The 20,399-nt window shown below is 35.8% G+C and overlaps 7 protein-coding genes across 13 annotated transcripts; 4 read left to right on the top strand and 3 right to left on the bottom strand.

The window, feature by feature from the left end:
- Positions 1-243: 243 nt before the first annotated feature.
- LOC149650772 (DNL-type zinc finger protein-like) lies at positions 244-933 on the top strand. Its single transcript, XM_089847392.1, has 2 exons — positions 244-699; positions 761-933. Exons 1-2 carry the CDS (start codon positions 287-289, stop codon positions 852-854), a joined length of 507 nt encoding a protein of 168 aa, XP_089703518.1. The 5' UTR covers positions 244-286; the 3' UTR covers positions 855-933.
- On the bottom strand, positions 869-1,770 carry LOC149650771 (U6 snRNA-associated Sm-like protein LSm2). Its single transcript, XM_089847398.1, has 4 exons — positions 1,513-1,770; positions 1,369-1,436; positions 1,157-1,247; positions 869-1,095 (listed from the first exon to the last, which is right to left on the bottom strand). Exons 1-4 carry the CDS (start codon positions 1,513-1,515, stop codon positions 970-972), a joined length of 288 nt encoding a protein of 95 aa, XP_089703524.1. The 5' UTR covers positions 1,516-1,770; the 3' UTR covers positions 869-969.
- A 1,018-nt stretch (positions 1,771-2,788) lies between these two features.
- On the top strand, positions 2,789-5,532 carry LOC149650770 (tetratricopeptide repeat protein 5-like). Of its 4 annotated transcripts, XR_016370955.1 has the most exons (4): positions 2,799-3,039; positions 4,660-5,022; positions 5,142-5,287; positions 5,368-5,532. XR_016370955.1 is itself a non-coding variant. In XM_089847396.1 (3 exons), exons 2-3 carry the CDS (start codon positions 4,302-4,304, stop codon positions 5,065-5,067), a joined length of 411 nt encoding a protein of 136 aa, XP_089703522.1. In that variant the 5' UTR covers positions 2,789-3,039; positions 4,251-4,301; the 3' UTR covers positions 5,068-5,116. The 4 variants fall into 4 exon arrangements, 3 of the variants coding, with proteins under 3 accessions (XP_089703522.1, XP_089703521.1, XP_089703523.1); XM_089847396.1 differs by lacking the exons at positions 5,142-5,287; positions 5,368-5,532 and adding an exon at positions 4,251-4,304 and having other exon boundaries at positions 2,789-3,039; positions 4,660-5,116; XM_089847397.1 differs by having other exon boundaries at positions 2,798-3,039; positions 5,142-5,532.
- A 1,125-nt stretch (positions 5,533-6,657) lies between these two features.
- LOC149650769 (uncharacterized) lies at positions 6,658-11,690 on the top strand. Its single transcript, XM_089847389.1, has 7 exons — positions 6,658-6,907; positions 8,366-8,436; positions 8,721-8,854; positions 9,396-9,591; positions 10,118-10,198; positions 10,274-10,362; positions 11,076-11,690. The coding sequence occupies exons 1-7, from the start codon at positions 6,855-6,857 to the stop codon at positions 11,133-11,135; spliced, it is 684 nt and encodes a 227-aa protein (XP_089703515.1). The 5' UTR covers positions 6,658-6,854; the 3' UTR covers positions 11,136-11,690.
- A 695-nt stretch (positions 11,691-12,385) lies between these two features.
- Positions 12,386-13,606, top strand: Prosbeta6 (proteasome beta6 subunit). The gene is made up of 5 exons (XM_089847388.1): positions 12,386-12,563; positions 12,728-12,835; positions 12,899-12,980; positions 13,049-13,291; positions 13,352-13,606. The coding sequence occupies exons 1-5, from the start codon at positions 12,463-12,465 to the stop codon at positions 13,538-13,540; spliced, it is 723 nt and encodes a 240-aa protein (XP_089703514.1). The 5' UTR covers positions 12,386-12,462; the 3' UTR covers positions 13,541-13,606.
- Positions 13,607-14,563: 957 nt separating this feature from the next.
- On the bottom strand, positions 14,564-16,283 carry mbf1 (multiprotein bridging factor 1). Of its 2 annotated transcripts, none has more exons than XM_089847393.1 (6): positions 16,146-16,283; positions 15,986-16,079; positions 15,851-15,902; positions 15,606-15,766; positions 14,930-15,023; positions 14,564-14,840 (listed from the first exon to the last, which is right to left on the bottom strand). In XM_089847393.1, exons 2-6 carry the CDS (start codon positions 16,061-16,063, stop codon positions 14,800-14,802), a joined length of 426 nt encoding a protein of 141 aa, XP_089703519.1. In that variant the 5' UTR covers positions 16,064-16,079; positions 16,146-16,283; the 3' UTR covers positions 14,564-14,799. The 2 variants fall into 2 exon arrangements, with proteins under 2 accessions (XP_089703519.1, XP_089703520.1); XM_089847394.1 differs by having other exon boundaries at positions 14,909-15,023; positions 16,146-16,280.
- A 389-nt stretch (positions 16,284-16,672) lies between these two features.
- Positions 16,673-20,126, bottom strand: LOC149650766 (ankyrin repeat and SAM domain-containing protein 6-like). Of its 3 annotated transcripts, XM_089847382.1 has the most exons (14): positions 19,830-20,118; positions 19,545-19,775; positions 19,244-19,459; positions 18,985-19,176; positions 18,861-18,899; positions 18,588-18,795; positions 18,074-18,292; positions 17,959-17,998; positions 17,608-17,826; positions 17,415-17,546; positions 17,262-17,343; positions 17,057-17,200; positions 16,932-16,999; positions 16,673-16,868 (listed from the first exon to the last, which is right to left on the bottom strand). In XM_089847382.1, the coding sequence occupies exons 1-14, from the start codon at positions 19,891-19,893 to the stop codon at positions 16,761-16,763; spliced, it is 1,962 nt and encodes a 653-aa protein (XP_089703508.1). In that variant the 5' UTR covers positions 19,894-20,118; the 3' UTR covers positions 16,673-16,760. The 3 variants fall into 3 exon arrangements, with proteins under 3 accessions (XP_089703508.1, XP_089703511.1, XP_089703510.1); XM_089847385.1 differs by lacking the exon at positions 19,244-19,459 and having other exon boundaries at positions 18,985-19,044; positions 19,830-20,126; XM_089847384.1 differs by lacking the exons at positions 16,673-16,868; positions 16,932-16,999 and having other exon boundaries at positions 17,060-17,200; positions 17,262-17,354; positions 19,830-20,125.
- Positions 20,127-20,399: the final 273 nt, after the last annotated feature.

Here is a 20,399-nt window from a genome sequence, read left to right as displayed (position 1 = left end):
CTACTGGGCGGCAAAGTTTGAGGGAATACGACACATGTCGGCGATCCTACCCTATAGGTGCCGACTGCCCCGTGTCCGCCGGAGGTGACTTGACCCCCACACCCCGCCCGTCACCTCCCAAGTAAACCTCATTTCCTTCCCCTGCTTACACTCCTACTGAAACCTGAATAATCACATCCTTGCCGCGGTCCATAGACCCTATCGCATTGAAACCTCAAAAAAAAAAAAAAAAAAAAAAAATTGAATAGAACGAAATTTTTAAAGTTTCTCTAATTAAAAACGCAAAATGAACGTCAGGGCGAGATTATTTTTGTCTGGATTTCACAAATTTCGTGGTGGTAATAGTTTGAACTGTACCAGAAATTTATTTCAAAATGTAAATTATTCGAAAATCAGATTAGGCCTAAGCATACTCAGCTCCAAGGGTCCTTTACCCTGTAGTTTAAGGGTCACGAACTTTATGCAAAATCGTTACTGTAGTTCGGACGTTACACCCCCAACTAATAGTGTAGAATTTGTACAAATTCAAAGCAAGAAATACTTGGCCTTTACTTGTAAAGTGTGTAATGTCAGAGTAACTAAGTTTATATCTAAACTAGCCTATGAGAAAGGTGTTGTAATAGTTACTTGCCATGGTTGCAATAATAGGCATTTAATTGCTGATAATTTAAACTGGTTTACAGATATGGGTGAAAAAAGGTGAGGCATATAATTATATATATATAAAAAAAAATTTAACATAATTTTAATTGTTTAATAGGAACATTGAAGATATATTAGAAGCTAAAGGTGAAAAAGTGTTAAAGTTTCCATCTACAGATATGACATGTATAGAAGTGATAGAGAAAGAATAAATAAATGTCTATAATTCAGAGATATTCAATTATTTATTGTAGCATTTTATGTATTTTAATAAAAAATATGCAAAATTTACAGATGATTTGTTTTTTTTTTTTAGTTTTTTTTTTATTATTGTTTGCTTTGCACCGCTTCTTTTCTAGCAGCATCTTGCAACAATTGAGTATCAACTTCATCCGCAGGTAGTTGAACATAACGAACAACTGAACCCCTTATGAAACAATTTTTGACTGAAAGCTGAAAATTATTTCAATTATTTTATGGAACTAATCCAATTTGCATGGTTAAATATTTTTACCATGTGTGGATATTTTTCAGGATCCGTAACATTGATATCAGTTAATTTAATATTGAGGTACTGGTCAACAGAATGCAATGTTCCACAAATGCTATTGTAAAGATTATAGAAATGCAACCAAAGATGGAAGAATAAAGATAAGTATAAGCCTTGATCAGCTAAGGGTCAACGTATTAGTTGAAAAGGGGAGGCAATACATCAGGATCATTTACCTGAGGTCATTTTTCAACTCTACCACAACGTCTTTGCCAACTAATGACTTGAAAAATGAGTAGAAAAGCTTAAAGAGAATAAAATCCTCCTTTCAAATTATTTGATACTGACAATTATCTAAGTGGCTGAAAAAAACGGCTTACCATGCTGTACGTAATTCAATCCTCAATGTACAAAAATCAATATAATTACTTCGTAATCAAATTAAACTTTATATTCAACCCACTGGATTAGGGAAATTAATTTAATTCACCGACTATGTTGAAGATGCAGTCGACAAATTTGACAGACGACTCTGGAGGCTGCGCTGCAGGCAAGAAAGTTCATAGGAATGGACTAAGTAAGTACTAAGTAGTAAGTACTCTACCACCATGGAGCAATATTTCAAGATCTAACAACGTTTCAATTCAATCTTAAGGCAACTCCTCCCTATCAATACAGTAAAAATACTCAATGGAAAACGGAAATGAAAGGGGCTCTTCAGTCCGAAGCTCGGAGCTGATAGAGTGCTGTTAGTTGTGACGTCATTTCCAAGGTTAAACGTCACGAATCTGCGTTTAGCAATGGGTGGCCATGACAGTTACCGTTTTTTCTTTATGGGAAAACAGCATGGGTGACGTCACACCGGCGCTTCTGACAGCACTCTATAAGCAGAAGCACGTACCCCAATAGGCAGGTTAACGCAAAGGCCACTCTAGCTCAGACTTAGAAATAGCACACGTCCACTGGTCCAAAACCAGTTTATTAATTGCTTGGACTAGTTTTTTAATTGGCCTTATTCCTGATCAACGCCACCGAGGCGTAGCGGCGACTTTTGGAACTATAATAATACGGTAGCCAATTACAGGTGGCGGTGGAGTCGATGTACTCTGATGGAGATCTGTTATTTTCTATGTTTTGATTATTACCGCTTCAACTTCAAAAAAACATGTTTTAACTAATTATTATTGACCTAATAATCTCCAAATAGACCAAAACAGAATGAAAACTTACTCCGAAAGTCTTATTTCATAATATTAGACAGAATAAGAAAGGTAAAATCAACTTTTAATACTTTTGAAACCATATCGCTCGTTAAGCCTTGGCTATTCACATGATTCGGAAAGATCAACAAAACATAGAAAATAACAGATCTCCATCAGAGTCCATCGACTCCACCGCCACCTGTAATTGGCTACCGTATTATTATAGTTCCAAAAGTCGCCGCTACCCCTCGGTGGCGTTGATCAGGAATAAGGCCAATTCAAAGAGTGGGGGTTACTGGTCCTCGGGACCAGTTTATTAATTGCAAATCTATAGGAGAACAAAGGCTGGGACCACTCCGGAGACCAGTTTATTATTTAGGACACTAGGGGGGGTCACTGGTCCCAAGGACTAGTTTAAAAATTATCCTTATTTCTAAGTCTGCAGTCTAGCTATTATCTGAAGCTTATAATTCTGCCCGCTGGTGGCGCTAGCAATTTGTAACGTTCGGTTCGTCTGCTTTTTCTTATCTGTCATTTACATTATGTGGGCTTGTCAAAATAGTAAAATTGTAATTTAAAGTAATTAATTGAGTTAATTAAAACGATCTTATGACAACTTTATATTCATATAAACTCTATAGTTCGGTCATACTTAATAACTAATACGTTTACATCGAAAACTGAGCAGAAATGACAGAATCAAAGGTAAGAACCAAGGCTTAATACCAAGGTGTGCCTGTGTGGCATGCGTTTTTGAAAAAATGCCCCAAATATTTATTTATTTATTTATTTCGAACCGAGGGATCGGGTCGCTAACAGGGCTCTACATAAGGCACTAGTCAAGGCATTTGACTACTAAGAAAAATGCCTTGACTACTAAAATAAATCGAAATCTGGGGGTTCACTAGTCAACTTGACTAGTTAAAAAAATGTCCCAAGTATTCGTAAACCATGCGTCTCACTAGTCAGTGACTACTAAAAAAAATTGGGATAGGGGGGCTCACTAGTCAGGCTGACTACTAAAAAAAATATCCTTATGTAGAGCCCTGGTCGCTAAGCCAAATCGGCTTGTGTGCAACCCCCCAAAAGCATAAGGTACATCAAAGAAACAAACAGAAATTAGAACAAAAAATAAAAATTCAGGAACTCTTTCGAATCCAATAAGTAACACTTCTTAGTCTAAGAAAGATTTATTATTACAAACACATTTTTTCTAACTTTAAAAATTTTAAGAAAGAAACAAAAGTTTTGATCATTCTCTTAGTCTAAGGAAAAATCAAAAAACCAATTTCATGGTTGCCATGGGTCAGGGAAAACCTGGAATAGTCAGGGAATTTAAAAATGGGCCCAAAAGATCAGGGAAAAGTCAGGGAATTTTAAAAATTTCAGCAAAGTCAGGGAATTTGATTTTGGTGGGTAAAATTTCTGGGGATAAGTCTTTATTGAAAGAGTAATGAAAGTTTCTCCTTACCCTCTCTTAACACAGAAAACTCCGGAGTAATAATTCAAAATGTCTGAAATTGTTTTTATAAAGTAAATGCCTTTAAAAACATCTCTTAGACTGTTAATTAAAATATTTCTTATTCATTTTGGTGCAACAAATAAATACATTGGAAAACTTAATGTAGATCGAGTTTATTTAATTAGAAGCACTTAAAACTGCTATAAACATTTACACTTTTGGCCTAAAAAGGTCAGGGAAAATCTCAGAAAAAGGTCAGGGAAAACCTGGAAAAGTCAGGGAATTTGGTTCTGAAAATTCTGTGGCAACCCTGAATTTGTTTTTCTTTGATTCTTTATTGCAATCATAATTTATTTAACTTTAAAAGAAATAAAGTTTCCCTCCAATCTTTATCAATGATTTTGAGGCAACTCGGATTGACACCCGAAGAGAAATTGAAAAATATTCACCAAAGTTTAGAAATCGCGAAAGAAGCTTTGCAACTAGACATGAGTGATGGACTTTCATGGTACTGCATCGCGAATGCCAATCTCAATTAATTTTTTTTAGCTAATCAAAATTCCAAAATATTAAAACAAAGCGTGCAAGCCTATACTAAAGCTGTAAGCCTCCTTTTTAAGTTAACCATAATATGAAATAAACACCACTTTTTAATTATTTATACTTGTCTATTTCTAATTTTAATAATTTACTAGGCCTATTAGTTAGAAGATAAAATAGCCAAAACTCATCCTGATTTACATTTAAATCAAGCTACCATAAGTAAAAATGCCTTTATCTTACGGTAGCTTGATTTAAATGTAAATCAGGATGAGTTCTGGCTATTTTTCCAATGAAAGTTGTTATATTTTATCATTTACAAGGCATTAAGATACGAAGGATCATATCAAGAGGCATTAGATGCTTATAAAAGAGCTACGGCTTATGACCCACTTTGGTCAGAACCAGATGATAAATCTAAAGAACTACTTCGTTACTTGGAACAAATTAGTACCATGACAAAGCGGAAAGGTTGTCTGAAAGCCAGACAGCTTCGTAGTATGATTAAAAGCATCAAACCTCATCATATTGGACCATATGGAACTAAATTTAGCTCTAGTACCGCTGCTAACACTGATGTCAAAGTGAGAGAAAAGAAAAACATATCTCAGCTTAAAGAAGGTGCCAACCCTGGTGTGGTAATCCTTGGGAAAGTTGTCTGTCACATACCAAACCCAGTTCCATTTGTTAGTCTTTGTTACTTTTCTATTTATTGTTGCGATAACCTTTGAATTTTATGGATGTTTTGCAAAAAAATGCAATAAAAATGTTTTCAACCAATCTTTTTTTACTTATTCTTTTGCAGTACTTTTTGCATGATTGACGAGGAGGAAACTTGCGTGTCAGTATCTGTATATAACCAAGCGGATGGGAAAGGGGGTTGTTATTGCAGATTCTGTAGCAATTCCTGACCCATTTGTACAAAATGTGTCAGTTTCGCGTGATGATAAGGTGATTTGCATAATCAAGGGTGTTTATTAGGTATTTTATTATGTGTATTAAGTGTTTAATTCATAATTTTCCCATTTTAGAAGCTGGAATTTACTAATATTCGTCTCTCGTCTCCCGTTACCCTGGCTGTTAACGGAAGATTAATTAGTAAATTACACGCTCCAACCACTGTTTCTGTTTCTTGTAAAAGTGATTGATTGTTAGAATATGCTTAATAAATTTTGTACATTAATTCTCCACCACTAGCTTGCTTGTATTTATTGTTTTTAATTATTTTTATGATTTTTAATAAATTCCATTAAGTTTCGGTAGATTGGGGGGGGGAGGGGACAAGGCTTTGAGAAAAGTTGCAACTTTTCAAAAAAAAATTATTATTAGACCCTAAATTCCAGATTTTTTGAAGTACTATTTACTTTTGTGTAATAAAAGAAGAAAAACTATTAAAATTATGCCAAAAATATACAGTTTTAAAAATCAGAAAAATAATTTTTTATTAATTTGGCGGCCAACCAATCAAATCACTGGGATTTTGCCGCCTCAGTTGGGATTTTTGTCTCAGCAAGTGAAGACGCGTTTTGACGTTGTTAAAAAAATTTATGAAAATTAAAAAAAAAAAGGTTAACCAGTGGATTTTTGCTCCCGAAAAGAAAACTACAGTCAAGATTATCAAAAAACAACAACTGTCAGGATAATCCGATGTTAGTAATTTTTTTATTAAGATTTTGGGTAATCATCTACGTAAGCCTTGGTTTTTCAAAATCGCCGGGAATCTGAAAGGCTGACATAAAGGGGGGGAGGGGATTTTGGCGGGAGAATGCAGCGCTAAGGCCCACTTGGGCTTTTGGCAGTACAGAAAAGTTGGATTTATAGGGGTATACATGTATTTATATATTAAATTTTTTTTTGCTCCTTTATTGAGAACAGCTCGAGAATTAGTTGATGCCATTGAAAATATTCCAACTTTTTACAGAGATTTACAAATTAATTAATTTCATTTTTTTTAATTAATTTTATTTTTTATGTTAAAAATTATTGGATGCTTTAGAAAATTGGAATATTTTCTTCTGTTTGAGTTTTGAAGTATTTTGTAGGCTAACATTAATGTAAAAACAAAAGTTTTTATTTAAATGATCGTGATAGAAATTTCCCTAATATTTAAGTGCTCGGATTAAATAATATTCATTCAGTTCAAAAACCGTTACTATTGGATCGACCGCGCAAATTTAAAATTTGACGGTTCTTAAAAACAGCCGTTTGGTGTCGCTAGGAGTAGGAAATATTTCTAGTATTGAGTCTAGATGGCGCCACCGAGTTTAAAAATATTTCTATTTAGAAGGGGGGGGGGTTTCTAAAGGGGAATACAATGAATGAATGAATGAATATTTATTTCCTTTTCACATACAGTGAATCCCTTTTGAAACAGGGAGGAGCAGTTAGGCTGCTCGCAAGTTTAGTTGTTTACATTTAAGAACTTTTTTTTAAAGAAGAGAGGGAAAGCGTGGATATTAGGGGAAAGTGTGGGATGCTATCCTCTTTGATGCACCGAAGCAGCTAACGGGAATTCAGGATGGGGTGTGGTGTGGGCCCGATATACTACTCCTTGGCCTACGTTAGTCTCAGGTTTGCATGATTTGCATCCCATTTAGTCAGAGTGTATTTTTTGTATAGCTTATTGCATGGCATGATTCATACCAAAAATTAGTACGGGGAATTTATTTAGAATATTTCACATTGTTTTGGATGGGTCGCGAGTGTCGTTCCTAGATAATTCACTCGGGGGGGGGGGGTGTAAAAATAAATAAATACCGTATTAAAATACATTTACATAACTGCGCTATACAACAATAATCAACCAGTAAACAAATTCCCATTTATTTCGGTATAGAAATAAACCAGAAGAAAGTGTTTGACCCCCTGACCTTTTTTTTTCTTTCTTTAATTTAAATTCCCCGCGGGTATTTTTCGCCACCAAAGGATATATAAAAAAAAATTAAAATCGCATGATTAATTAAAAGTATACCGCATAAATATAAAAAGAACGTCAAACCCATTTTTAATAATTTATTTTTATGATATGCCCATTATATCCGAAACTTTTTAATCATAAAGTGTGAATATTTTATTTTTTATTTTTATTTTTGCGCTCACTGCTACCAAGTACCAATAGGATCGCATCCCGTTGTGACGAAACAACGGGGATAAACAAGTTGGCGGGTGCCCATGTATAGTTTAAAATTTTAAACTTATAACGTTCTTTTTCCGTAATTAAAATCTTTTTTCAGACTTTTTACGTACACCACATAATTTTAGGCATACTTTTTTTATACGTAACCAAATGCAGCTTATACTAGATGAAAAAACTTGGTTCTATCCCTATAATATATCATATGTAAAAATTAGATTCCTAAAATATCTAAAAAATATAGAAAAATTCCGATAAAAAAGTGCAGTTTTAAGCCATAGTTTCCCCATAGTAATGTATTAAGACGTTTGTCCCGGATGCGAGCGCCACCTACCCGAGAATTGCCGCATTAGGAACGATCCAAATGCAGTTAGAGAATAGAGCTATACCAGTTAAAGGGGGGAAACGTCACAGTTGAGCCTGCCAATAAACGGAGCCGGTTTTCACCCTCCCTCCGTGCGGGCCGCTGAAGAATTCTATGCTAAATTTCCCGCACAATATGGCGCCTAGGCGGGGACTAGCGAAACCCCGCCTCAAAATCGCTCCTTTCCCCCCGAATTGAAATAGATTACTGTATTCTCCATTCCTACTTCTACAATTAAATCTATTCCTGGATAAACTAATTATGACTAGAAATAGAGCGAAATTGGGTAATTATTTTCGGATATGTAGAAATATTTTTGTAATAAATATTATTTATGCAATCAAACATTACAATAAGCAATTAAAATAGCTTTTAATCGCGATTAAATGCTGAATAGCGTTAATAATAGTTAGATAAACTAATTCTGAATATAAACTTAGCAAAATTAGGTAGTTATTTTCAGATTATTCGAAATATTTTTGGAATTAATATAATTTTTTCAACTTGACATTCATTATTTATTTATTTACAGTTTATGCGAACAGTTTTTAATTTCAAGAACAATAATCTTCAAAATGTCGAGCTTTGAATATGAAGATGATGGTAATTAATCTTAATTTGAAAATAATGGAAGCGCGTTAGTCTGTTTGGATCGATTAGTTTCAACTTGTCCATAGGGTCGACTGATCACAAATTATGTAACACGAGGGTGGGGGGGGGGCTACATTCTGAAAATGTGACTTTACAAATCGTAGGCAAGTCCGTGACCCTCCTCGGTTTTTCTAAAATGGGCCAAATATTGCGTTACATAATTTGTGAACCGAATTTTTAACAAAAGTGCGGAATATCAAGGATCATACACTCGTGTTTTAAACTTTATAATACAGAAATTGCGGAGAAACAAGAGCGCGCATTTTTGCGAACGACATTGAAAAAAGACAAACAACTTACGTGCGAGTGTGAGAAAATATACAAATCCTTAAACGGATACCTGAACCATCAAAAAAAATGCACATTCAAGGTGAGTTGAATGGATTCTACTAGTATTTCATTTGGTACGGCTGGGCGCGGTATCGGCTTGTCTTTGAAAAGCTCGTTATTAATTAATTTCATTCATTTCCTTCCCTGTACTGGGTGAGATTTTTGTCGGGTCGGGTTGCGAAAAAAACTCCCGGAAAATCGGGTCGGGGTTTTCCTTTTTAACAATATAAGCGCAATCAGCCTTATTCCTGATCAGCGCCATCTACCCATAGCGGTGACTTTGAGAACTACTGTAAGCGGCAAGCCAATCAGATGTCGATAAAATCTGGTGACGTCATTTTTGGTAAGACCCCGAGAGTGCCAGTCAGTGACGTCACCAGATTTTAGCGACATCTGATTGGCTTGCCGCTTACAGTAGTTCTCAAAGTCACCGCTATGGGTAGATGGCGCTGATCAGGAATAAGACTGCTAATTTAATACCAGGTTAGAGTGAGGCTCACGTGATTATTGGCTGCAGGGAACAAACTAGACCGACTCTCTAGATCCCATTAAAACATACGGTTCTTTTCATTATTTATTAGGTACTCGATAAGCTGATGACCATGAATGACGCAATAAATAATCTCCAAGCGAAAATTTCTAGCCTCGATGCTAGAATATCTAGTAACGATGCTACAATATCTAGTAACCTTCACAACATTGAAACCTTGGAGACCCAAGTTCCCAACGTAAATGAAACTACAACCATTGCTGAAATACCCCGGCTTAAAAAAAGAGGTAATACGTGTCTATGTAACTATAAAACTATCTAAAAGAGCTTGTGAACGGGATAATGATTTAATCAAGGTTTCGAGATTTTGCTTAACATTTGGTTTTATCTCTCAGCCTAATTGAATGCCAATTAGCCTTATTCCTGATCAGCGCCACCTACCCATAGCGGCGACTTTGAGAACTACTGTAAGCGGCAAGCCAATCAGATGTCGCTAAAACCTGGTGACGTCAGTGACGGGCACTCTCGGGGTCTTACCAAAAATGACGTCACCAGATTTTAGCGACATCTGGTTGGCTTGCCGCTTACAGTAGTTCTCAAAGTCACCGCTATGGGTAGATGGCGCTGATCAGGAATAAGGCTGATTTAGGCTTCAGTTTACTAGCTATATATGATCTAGGGTCGACCACTTAGTAATTGGAAAAAATATTTCCAAGTTAGGCCATGAACATCTAGTTTTGAATCTCAATATCATTACACGACGAGAGACGTTTTCACTCGTCCCTCCTTCAATATATTTTCATTTTATTTTAGGGGTTAAAAAGAGCAAGAAGTCGAAACGGAGACCAATTATGAAAAGAGAACCACTGAAGTTGGAACATCGCGGGGACAACAGTAAGATTATTTATTGCCCATAAACTGAAACTGTAACTCGCGTTAACCCGCATTTGCCCCCCCCCCCCTTTTCAGTATGTCCGGGAGAATGCGAGGCCCTCGAAGGATTCACGCCATACAGAAAAATTGAAGGGGTGAATGTCTGCAAGGCCTGTTATATAAAAGTAAGTTTCAGTCTCATAAAATCACGCGAGTCATCAGGGGTATGCAATATCCAGCTCCCCTACAAAAGCAAGCCCAGCCCAAACGCGCCTAAAATTAATTCAGGGAATGTTTCCGCACTTTTGTTGTATTAATTCGAGAGTAGGCCTGCCGTTCTCTGTGCCGGTTTAGTTTTACCAAGAAGTTATATCTAGCATCTCAGAGAGAAGGTATAAATTCGCCAGATTTCGAGCTTTATCTCCAGTCCAAACGTACGTAGGTCAGGAGTTAATCCCCGCCTCTAAATTACAACCAGCCAGCATCTCATTGGTTCTTGAAAACTCACGTCAGCGCGACGACGCGAGTGACGAAAATTACAGTCATATTTTCCGACTGAGGAGAGGCGAAATAGCCCGGCGCCTCCTTTTACGTCCCCCCTTGTATTTTGAAAGGGGGACTGGGGCTATGGCGCGCGAATACAAAGGCATCTTATACCTTCTCTCTGAGATACTGATATAACTTCTTGGTTTTACCATATGACACTCTGTAGTACTATGTTGGAAAAGAGAGAACTTTCGAGTCTTTCTAAATTTGAAGTAGTAAAGTTTGTTTTTAAACCCCTTTCTCGACAACCAACTGCTGCAACTAGCGAAAGAACAAAAAAGCCAATAATTTTTGTGACAAGCGCTTCTCTTCCGTTTCAAGAATAGAAAACTGAAAAATAATTTTATTACAGAACCTGCGATATCAACAATTTCGGAAGATTATGAGCAAGGGAAAAAGAAGGACAGTTTGAGTAAAATGAGGAAAAAACGAAAACTTTAGTTTTTTTATTTGCAACTTTTTTCTACCGCTCTTATTTTTGGAAAAAGCCGGAAAACTTAAGATTATTAATGTTATGTAACATTAACAACGCTTCCCTTTAAGCTTTAACATAATCTATTGTCCGCAATATTGCGTAGAAAAGAAAATAAAAAGAAACATTAAATGAGGATATAAATACTTTATAATAATAACCGGCAAGAATTATATATTTATAAAGATAAGTGTTGGGAGCCGAAATATTTCTTCAAAATTTCCGGACGACTAAACTAAATTTATTACTAATTAAATTGACTTTATGGAAGAATAAACGTTTCTTTATATTAAAGAGAATAAATAAATTAATTAATTAAAGTCTATTGCGAAGAAAATATGAAGTTTAAATAAAAGTTTGGATATAATATTAAATTTGCATATCAATATAGAATTTCAACTAAGGTAAAAAAATGTTATTTAAAACGAAAATAACAATAATACAAATAATTGTAAAATAATAAAGGAAAATAAAATGTGTATTGTTGATCGAAAATGGTAACTGAACCAGATATAAAAACGTAGTTAGATTATTTCCTCGTAATTAGCCTTATTCCTTATCAGCGCCACCTACCCATAGCGGCGACTTTGAGAACTACTGTAAGCGGCAAGCCAATCAGATGTCGCTAAAATCTGGTGACGTCACTGACTGGCACTCTCGGGTCTTACCAAAAATGACGTCACCAGATTTTAGCGACATCTGATTGGCTTGCCGCTTACAGTAGTTCTCAAAGTCACCGCTATGGGTAGGTGGCGCTGATCAGGAATAAGGCTAATTCTATTGTACATAGCACCAACAAAGTACGGGGTTTCACGTTTCATTTCAAGGCTTTAGTTTTATCATATGGCGTTTTCCTTTGGTTCCTCGCGGAGCGCTCCCATGGAGGAATAAAACTAGGAGATCCTATTCTTCAAAAACAGTCTTTAACTAAGCTGGAAACTACTACTACCATTTATATTGCTCCTTGGGAGCGCTCCGCGAGGACACAACGGAAAACGCTATTAGTTTTACGAAACACGCCCTTATCTTTATACGGATTAAAGAAAAAAGAGTTGATTTAAAATTTTAGACGGTAATCTGTCATTTTGGAAGTAACGATCCAGCCAGCCGGCTCGTTACTTCCAAATGATTTTGGATTTGGAAGAAACGGTCTTTGGAAGCAATGGGCTTTCAATGATTAGACCACCGTGAATCAAGTAGTCCATGATCGGTGTGACAGTGTCGACTGAAGTCCTTTTGAAATAGCTTCTTTGAAATTTGGTAGAAAATGGTTTCTCACGGTTTTCCAGCGCAAAATTTCTCATCAATGTCTAATTATTCCATGAATCCTAAAGAACATCGATTCAGTCCATACGAAGACAATGCCGGGTAAATTTAATTAACATTTAAGTAACTACAGAAACTGGGTTTGCAAGTCATTAAGCCTTGGTCCCTAAGACTTAGAATTCTGTCAAAAATAATGCCAATGACTGAATGACTTAGCATTTTAAGAAAAATTAATATTAAATAATTAAAATGGTTCGTTCTTACAGCACTATTGTAGCTATTGCTGGCGAAGATTTCGCTGTAATGGCTTCAGACACTCGTTTGTCAGAAGGATATTCTATCATGACCCGTAATCAACCCAGACTTTTCAAACTGTAAGTTGTCATGATGATATGATATGATCTTATTTTCTATCTAACCCATTCTTTACCCCCTAGATCGGAAACATCGGTTTTAGGTATGGGTGGTTGTTGGTGTGACGTTTTAACTCTCACAAGAGTTGTTGATGCTCGTCTAAAAGTAAGACCTATTCCATCCATTTAAACAATATCCTTCAGTTAAAATCACGGTAATTTTGACTTTCATAGATGTATGAACACGAGCATAATCAACCTATTTCTACCTACGCTGCTGCTAGACTCTTAGCAACGTTACTTTATTATAAACGAATGTTTCCATACTACGTAACTCCAGCTATTGCCGGATTGGATAAAGATGGGAAAGGAGTTGTTTTCAGTTACGATTGCATTGGCTGTATTGGAGAGCCTAAAAGAAAATACGCGGTTGAAGGAGCATCCCAAGCATTAATACTTTCTGTTTTAGATAATCAGGTTTGGTATTATTCTTTATACAAAGGAAAGATATCAAACTATAATTAATTTCTTTATTAGGTTAGTAAATTAAATATGCAAAATGTGGACAAAGACAAGCCCATTTCATTGGAGGATGCGGTTAAACTGATAAAGGATACATTCATCTCAGCTGCTGAACGTGATATTCATACTGGTGATAATGTCATCTTTAATATCATTACCAAGGATGGAATTAAAGTGGAAACTGTCCCTCTACGTGCTGATTGAGTTCCACCAAACTTACTTTTGTTTCATTAATAATTTTATGATTAATAAAATGCTTTGTATACAGAACATGGTTGTAATAATTAAAACTGTTTGTTCACAGATTAGTTTCAAAAATAGACCAAAACTGGGGCTATAAAATAGACCAAAATGGGTGGGGGGACATATAAAATAGACCAAAATTACAGGGGAACCTATAAAATAGACCAAAATTACAGGGGAACCTATAAAATAGACCAAAATTACAGGGGAACTGTAAAATAGACTAAAATTACAGGGGAACTGTAAAATAGACTAAAATTGCAGGGGAACTATAAAATAGACCAAAATTACAGGGGAACTATAAAATAGACCAAAATTACAGGGGAACTATAAAATAGACCAAAATTACAGGGGAACTATAAAATAGACCAAAATGACAGGGGACCTATAAAATAGACCAAAATGACAGGGGAACTATAAAATAGACCAAAATTACAGGGGAACTATAAAATAGACCAAAATTACAGGGGAACTATAAAATAGACCAAAATTACAGGGGAACTATAAAATAGACCAAAATTACAGGGGAACTATAAAATAGACCAAAATGACAGGGGAACTATAAAATAGACCAAAATGACAGGGGACCTATAAAATAGACCAAAATTACAGGGGAACTATAAAATAGACCAAAATTACAGGGGAACTATAAAATAGACCAAAACAACACAGGACCTATAAAATAGACCAAATGACAGGGGAACTATAAAATAGACCAAAATAACACAGGACCTATAAAATAGACTAAATGACAGGGGAACTATAAAATAGACCAAAATAACACAGGACCTATAAAATAGACTAAATGACAGGGGAACTATAAAATAGACCTCAATGGGGGGGGGCTATAAAATAGACCAAAGTGGGGGGGCTATAAAATAGACCAAAATTACAGGGGAACTAAAATACCACCACCAAAATGGTGGAAAAACTACAAAATAGGCCAAAAAGGTGGGAAATTTGAATGTGAAGCAGCAGCAACAATTCATACTATCAGAAATTTTATTGAATCAGAGATACACACACCCGCGTTTTTATCCATATTATTATAAATTTGCACTCGCGTCCTTTTTAACAATTTTGGAAATATTTTAAACATTGAAGTGCTAACTAAACCTTAGTATTGGAAAAATAAAAAAAGCCAAAAAATGAAAAAAAAAAAAAAAGAAAGAAATCCCCTGACCATGACACCTGAAGTTGGGGGTAAAAATCTTCAAGTGTCAATGGCCTTTCTTGTTGTCTTTGCCTCTTAGTTTAGTTCCTAAACGAATAAAAGAAAATTATGTTAATGTGAAAAAAATGTGTCCAACCACCTTCATTTAATCATACAGTGTTGTCTTAGTTTTTTACCAAGAGCTCTCTCTATCTTAGTAATCACTTGTTGGTTTGGAATGGCTCTACCAGCTTCGTAATCATTCACAACTTGAGGTTTCTCGTTAATTTTCTTCGCAAGAGAAAATAATTAGAAGTAAAGATATAAAGGATGTCAAGAAAACGGCTTTCAAGGTCAGAGGGATGTGGCTTAATTGGGTTGGCTCCTCCCCTTTCCCTCACAATGGCGGAGACCAGAAAGGAGGGATGTGGCTTAATTAGGTTGGCTCCTCCCCTTTCCCTCACCATGGGAGAGACCAGAAAGGAGGGATGTGGCTTAATTAGGTTGGTTCCTCCCCTTTCCCTCATAATTGTGGAGAGCAGAAAGGAGGGATGTGGCTTAATTAGGTTAGCTCCTCCCCTTTCCCTCACAATGGCGGAGACCAGAAAGGAGGGATGTGGCTTAATTAGGTTGGCTCCTCCCCTTTCCCTCACCATGGCGGAGACCAGAAAGGAGGGATGTGGCTTAATTAGGTTGGCTCCTCCCCTTTCCCTCACCATGGCGGAGACCAGAAAGGAGGGATGTGGCTTAATTAGGTTGGCTCCTCCCCTTTCCGTCAAAATGGCGGAGAACTTTAAGGAAAGGGATGAAAGGGAAAAGGCTGGGCTTCTTTCAAGAATATTCTTTAAATTCCCAAATTATTTCACGACTTACAGTGGCCAGATCCTTTTGTGTCATACCCTTTGCTTGTCTAGCTTGTTGAATCAACTTGCTTAGATCAAGTGAAACACGCTCGTGATGCAGTTCCTCAGTTTCGCGATCAAGTTTAGCAGTGTTAAGGGTTGTTACGGTCTTTTTATTGGTTGCCGCATTGACTATAATCATAATGAAATGATGAAACACTTAACAACTTTTCACATCATCAAAACAAAGTCACTATAAAGCAAGCCAAGGCTTACACTTTTTTGTGGTTTCAATCTCAAGGCCTTGTCGCTGAGCGGCATTGATGGCCTTTGTTTAATTAAACCCATAAATATTAATGTGGTATTAATTAAAAAGGTGGGTTTTGTTTGATAATATTCTTTGTTATTTACCTGTTGGGACCGTAACTGACTGGCCTTCGGTGGTTTCTTACGTAAATAAGTGACGGTATCCCAATCGGTTTCAGCCATGATTTAGCGACTTTAACTATATAATAATTAAAAACTTTAAATTTGTCTTAATATTTATTTAAATCGACAAATTAAAACTCACTTAATTCAACTAGGCTTAGAAAATCAACGCGTCTCCTAACCCTCGTTACTCAACAATAAAATAAATGCACTTTGTTAATTACGTCATAAATATTGATACACGTGACGATATATTTTCAGCTTACCATGGAGTAGTTTTAAGGGAGTGAGAAAGAAAGTTTGTTTAAAATTGCTTTAATTATATGTATATCTCCTTTAATATTGCTCCATGGTGGCAGATTACTAGCAGCCAATGAAAAACGGTAGCAAAAATAATTGAACAACCAAACGAAACCCCATTCAGTCCCCGAAACATTTTAATTAATAATTAATTAATTTGCTAATTTCTCCACTTTTTTACACAATAGGCCTAATGTTTCTTTTAAAATTGTCATTAAATATCTCTTGTTATTGAAAACTTACCCCATGCCACAATACCCTGAATACCATTGAAAGTCGGACCAAGGCTTACCCAATTTCCGTCCGCCATTTTGAGGAAAAGGGGAGGAGCCATTGTTAAACCCGTAATAACCCTATATTTATGTAATGTAAGACGCATAAAAATTTTATTCTTTGGCACAAATTACAAAAATATTAAGAAATATATAATTTAATATTATTTTTTTAAATAAATTGGTTAGAGATTTAAAACTAAACGTAGAAGCTTGCAACGATGGGATTTATCGGAAATACCCATTTCTTCTAAATCGGCTTCAGTTAGGGCTTTGAATGCTTGTAAATCAATCTAAAACGCAAAGCAAACATAAACTTACTCTCTCCGGGAAACGGGAACTTACGATAGACATACCTCATTTTCTTGAAATACTTTAGCGTATTTGTCTAACGATAAATAATGAAGAGCGTCTTCAACGCTACCTAATTAATTTAATGAAGGTTATTATTTAAAATTAGGGAAAGAAAGGCTTAACTTACGAATATTTTGCGTAGAAGTATTAATTTCAGATTTAGGTGACGCGTAATTTGTTGACATGATCGGCTGTGACGCGTAATTTGTTGACAAGTTTGTCAACGCTGGATTAGAATCACTCTTTGAGAAACTATTATCAAATTTCGACGCTGAAAAAAAAATAATATCATAATTAATAAATAAATAACTATAATTAGTATTTATAATTACATTCTGACGATGACTTGGTACGTGTGTTCAGTTTCGAAATAATTCTGCGAGGAACGAAACCTTCTCGAGCGCCGCTTTTCTTCTACAAAAGTACTGCGCGTTAAAAATGTTACGATAATAAATAATATTTGAAAAAAAAAAAATAATTAGTACTTGATTAGCAAAGACGCATTCTTTCAGTAATGGCCTATACTCTCCAGGAATGGTACTGGCCAACGCTGGTGAATTAGGAATTGACGGACCCACCACTGGTTTCATCCATTCGCCAATTCCTTCTATGTTTTCCTAAAAGAGACAACAACCAGTGGTCACCCGAAACTAAAACGACCTCAACCCTTTTACTTACGATAGTGGGCCATTCAAAGGCGGATAATTTAATGGCATTTGAAAGCGGTGATTTTGAACCGGGAGACGAACCTGCTTCGGTAAATACTTCCTCTTCATCGAGAAACGATGGTGTAGGAGAAAATGGGGCGGGGCTATTACTACCGCTACCGGCACCGCTACCAGCACCACTTGATTTCCGATTTTTCATAAACTTTTGAGAAATACTTCCAACTATTCCCTAATTTTTTAAATTAAATTAATTTAATTTAAATGTTGTAGCCTAAGTGTTTAAATTTAACCATAAGTTCATAAGTTATCTTCGAAGATAAGTTATGAACTTATGATTTAACGTATGATTATTTTCATTTACTTTGAAACTATCGTGTCTAAAACTGTTTCTAAAAGAATTCCTAAATAAAAACGTAAAAATTAAGGTGATTACAGAAGAAGAAGATAGCGCTAATTACGCGGAACTAAAGGGTTACCTCGTTCGTGTAATTGGTGGTGAGATTGGGTTTAATGTTTCACCCGCACCCATAATACCCAATTTTTGACGATTCTTTTTACTCGACGTTAATATTAAATCGGCAACTTCCTTCGCATCATTTCGCATCCAAGCCAGATCTAAAGCGGTACATCCTCCTTTACCCTGAGTATCAACGTTAGCGCCACAATCCAGAAGAAATTTCAACATATCCACTTTACTGCGTCAAAAGATAAGATAAAATTTAATTACAATTAAATATATTGAATTAGCCTTATTCCTGATCAGCGCCACCTACCCATAGCGGCGACTTTGCGAACTACTGTAAGCGGCAAGCCAATCAGATGTCGCTAAAATCTGGTGACGTCACTGACTGGCACTCTCGGGGTCTTACCAAAAATGACGTCACCAGATTTTAGCGACATCTGGTTGGCTTGCCGTTTACAGTAGTTCTCAAAGTCGCCGCTATGGGTAGGTGGCGCTGATCAGGAATAAGGCTAATTATTAATATTTACTTTTGATTAACGGCGTGCATTAACGGCGTGTATCCATTAATTTTATCTCTAATATTTAAATCGGCGCCATGTTGAATTAAACACAGTGCCATATTTTTTTTCCCCAAAAGTACGCATTGCGTCAGAGGATTCAAACCGTCTTTATTATAATTTATATTTATTATATTTAAGTTTGATTTAATTATAGATTTCATCATTTCAATGTCATCTGGAATAATTAAACCGATACATTAACCCTTAAATTAACGTTAAATTAATTAACTTTTAAAAAACCTTTTTCAATCGCTTCAAAAATTTGAGCTTCACTTTGCGCTAACGTAAAATCAAAAGACGTATGTATACTTTAAACTTTAAATAATAATATTGGTAATTACTAATTACATTAAGTAATGATTACCCGTATATGAAATAGGAGCTAAAGTTCTTTCAGCAAGATACGACTTAAGTTCAATGTTTCCTAAAATGGAACAAATCTCATTGGCAGTTTGATGACAAACATTAACCGCATTTGGATCAGCTCCGTAATCAATTAGAAGTTTAGTAATTTCGTGGTTTCCGACCGAAGCCGCTAACATTAACGCGGTTGTTTCTATCGTAAAAAGCAGCGTAGTAAACAGAATGTAATATATTATGTTAATTATGTAACTAAGGCTTACTAGTTAAGGGACTAGAGTAATTTGCGTCAGTTTTGTTATCGAGAATATATCGCGCAAAATCAACTCTCTCGTATAAAACCGCGGTTCTTAATAATGAGATTTCAAAAGCGTCATCGTGAATTTCTAATTGATCAATCGTATTTCTACTGTGTTTCAGTAGTAGCGTAAATGTTTGTAAATTTCCACCACATACAGCGGCAGTTAAAGGATTCAAACCTTAATTTATTTATCATTAAAATTTAATCCATCTGACAAATGTGTATAAATGTCTCGATTTAAATTAATAATTAATTAAACATACCTAATTTATTTCTCAATTTCACGTTGCATTTGTTCGTTGTCATTAAAAGTTCAACGACGCTATTATTATTATAAAACGCTGCCAACATTAATGGCGTCCATCCGCAGTTATTTTGTAAATCAACAATAGCACCATATTTCAGTAAAATTTGCGCCAAACTCACGAAATTGTTAGCGCAGGCAATATGTAAGGCACTCGTTCCTTCAGAAGTTTGGATATTGGCTGAAACACCTAATTTCAAAACAATTATTGCAAAGGCTTAGCTAAAGTTAACACTATTTAGACCTTTTTTCAAGATTTCTTCAACAGCATTGATATCATCACTTAGGGCTTTATTAAGTAGTTCCATGTTCGAGTTTTCACCTTATTTATACTTGAAAAATATGAATTAAGTGAAATTTCAGGCATTATTACCGAAAAACATGGTTGAATAACCGGCAACCACGTGCATAAGGAAATTCAAATTTCGTGGATCATGGCCAACTTAGATTACCGGTGTAGGCCATGCATGGACAGAAGCGCTAGCAGACATAAATTTTGGTTAGCGTCGCAGGACATAAGAAGTTATAACTCGTAATAGCGTTTTCCTTTGGGTCCTCGCGGAGCGCTCCCAAGGAGCAATAAAAATGACAGTAGTAGTTTCCAGCTTCGTTAAAGACTGTTTTTGAAGAATAGGATCTCCTAGTTTTATTCCTCCATGGGAGCGCTCCGCGAGGAACCAAAGGAAAACGCTATAAGTCTGTCGACTGACGACGAACAGTCTGGGAAATAGCACACTTCCTCTGGTCCAAAACCAGTTTATTAATTGCTTGGACTAGTTTTTTAATTCAAGAAGTCGGGGTTACTGGTCCTCGG

Source organism: Phalangium opilio, unplaced genomic scaffold (assembly GCF_054372755.1).
Source record: "Phalangium opilio isolate 3A_F unplaced genomic scaffold, DU_Popi_V2 ptg000082l_1, whole genome shotgun sequence".
NCBI classification, from domain to species: domain Eukaryota; kingdom Metazoa; phylum Arthropoda; class Arachnida; order Opiliones; family Phalangiidae; genus Phalangium; species Phalangium opilio.
The sequence above is the reverse complement of the archived record's forward strand: the minus strand, read 5'-3'. Positions and strand labels throughout refer to the sequence as shown.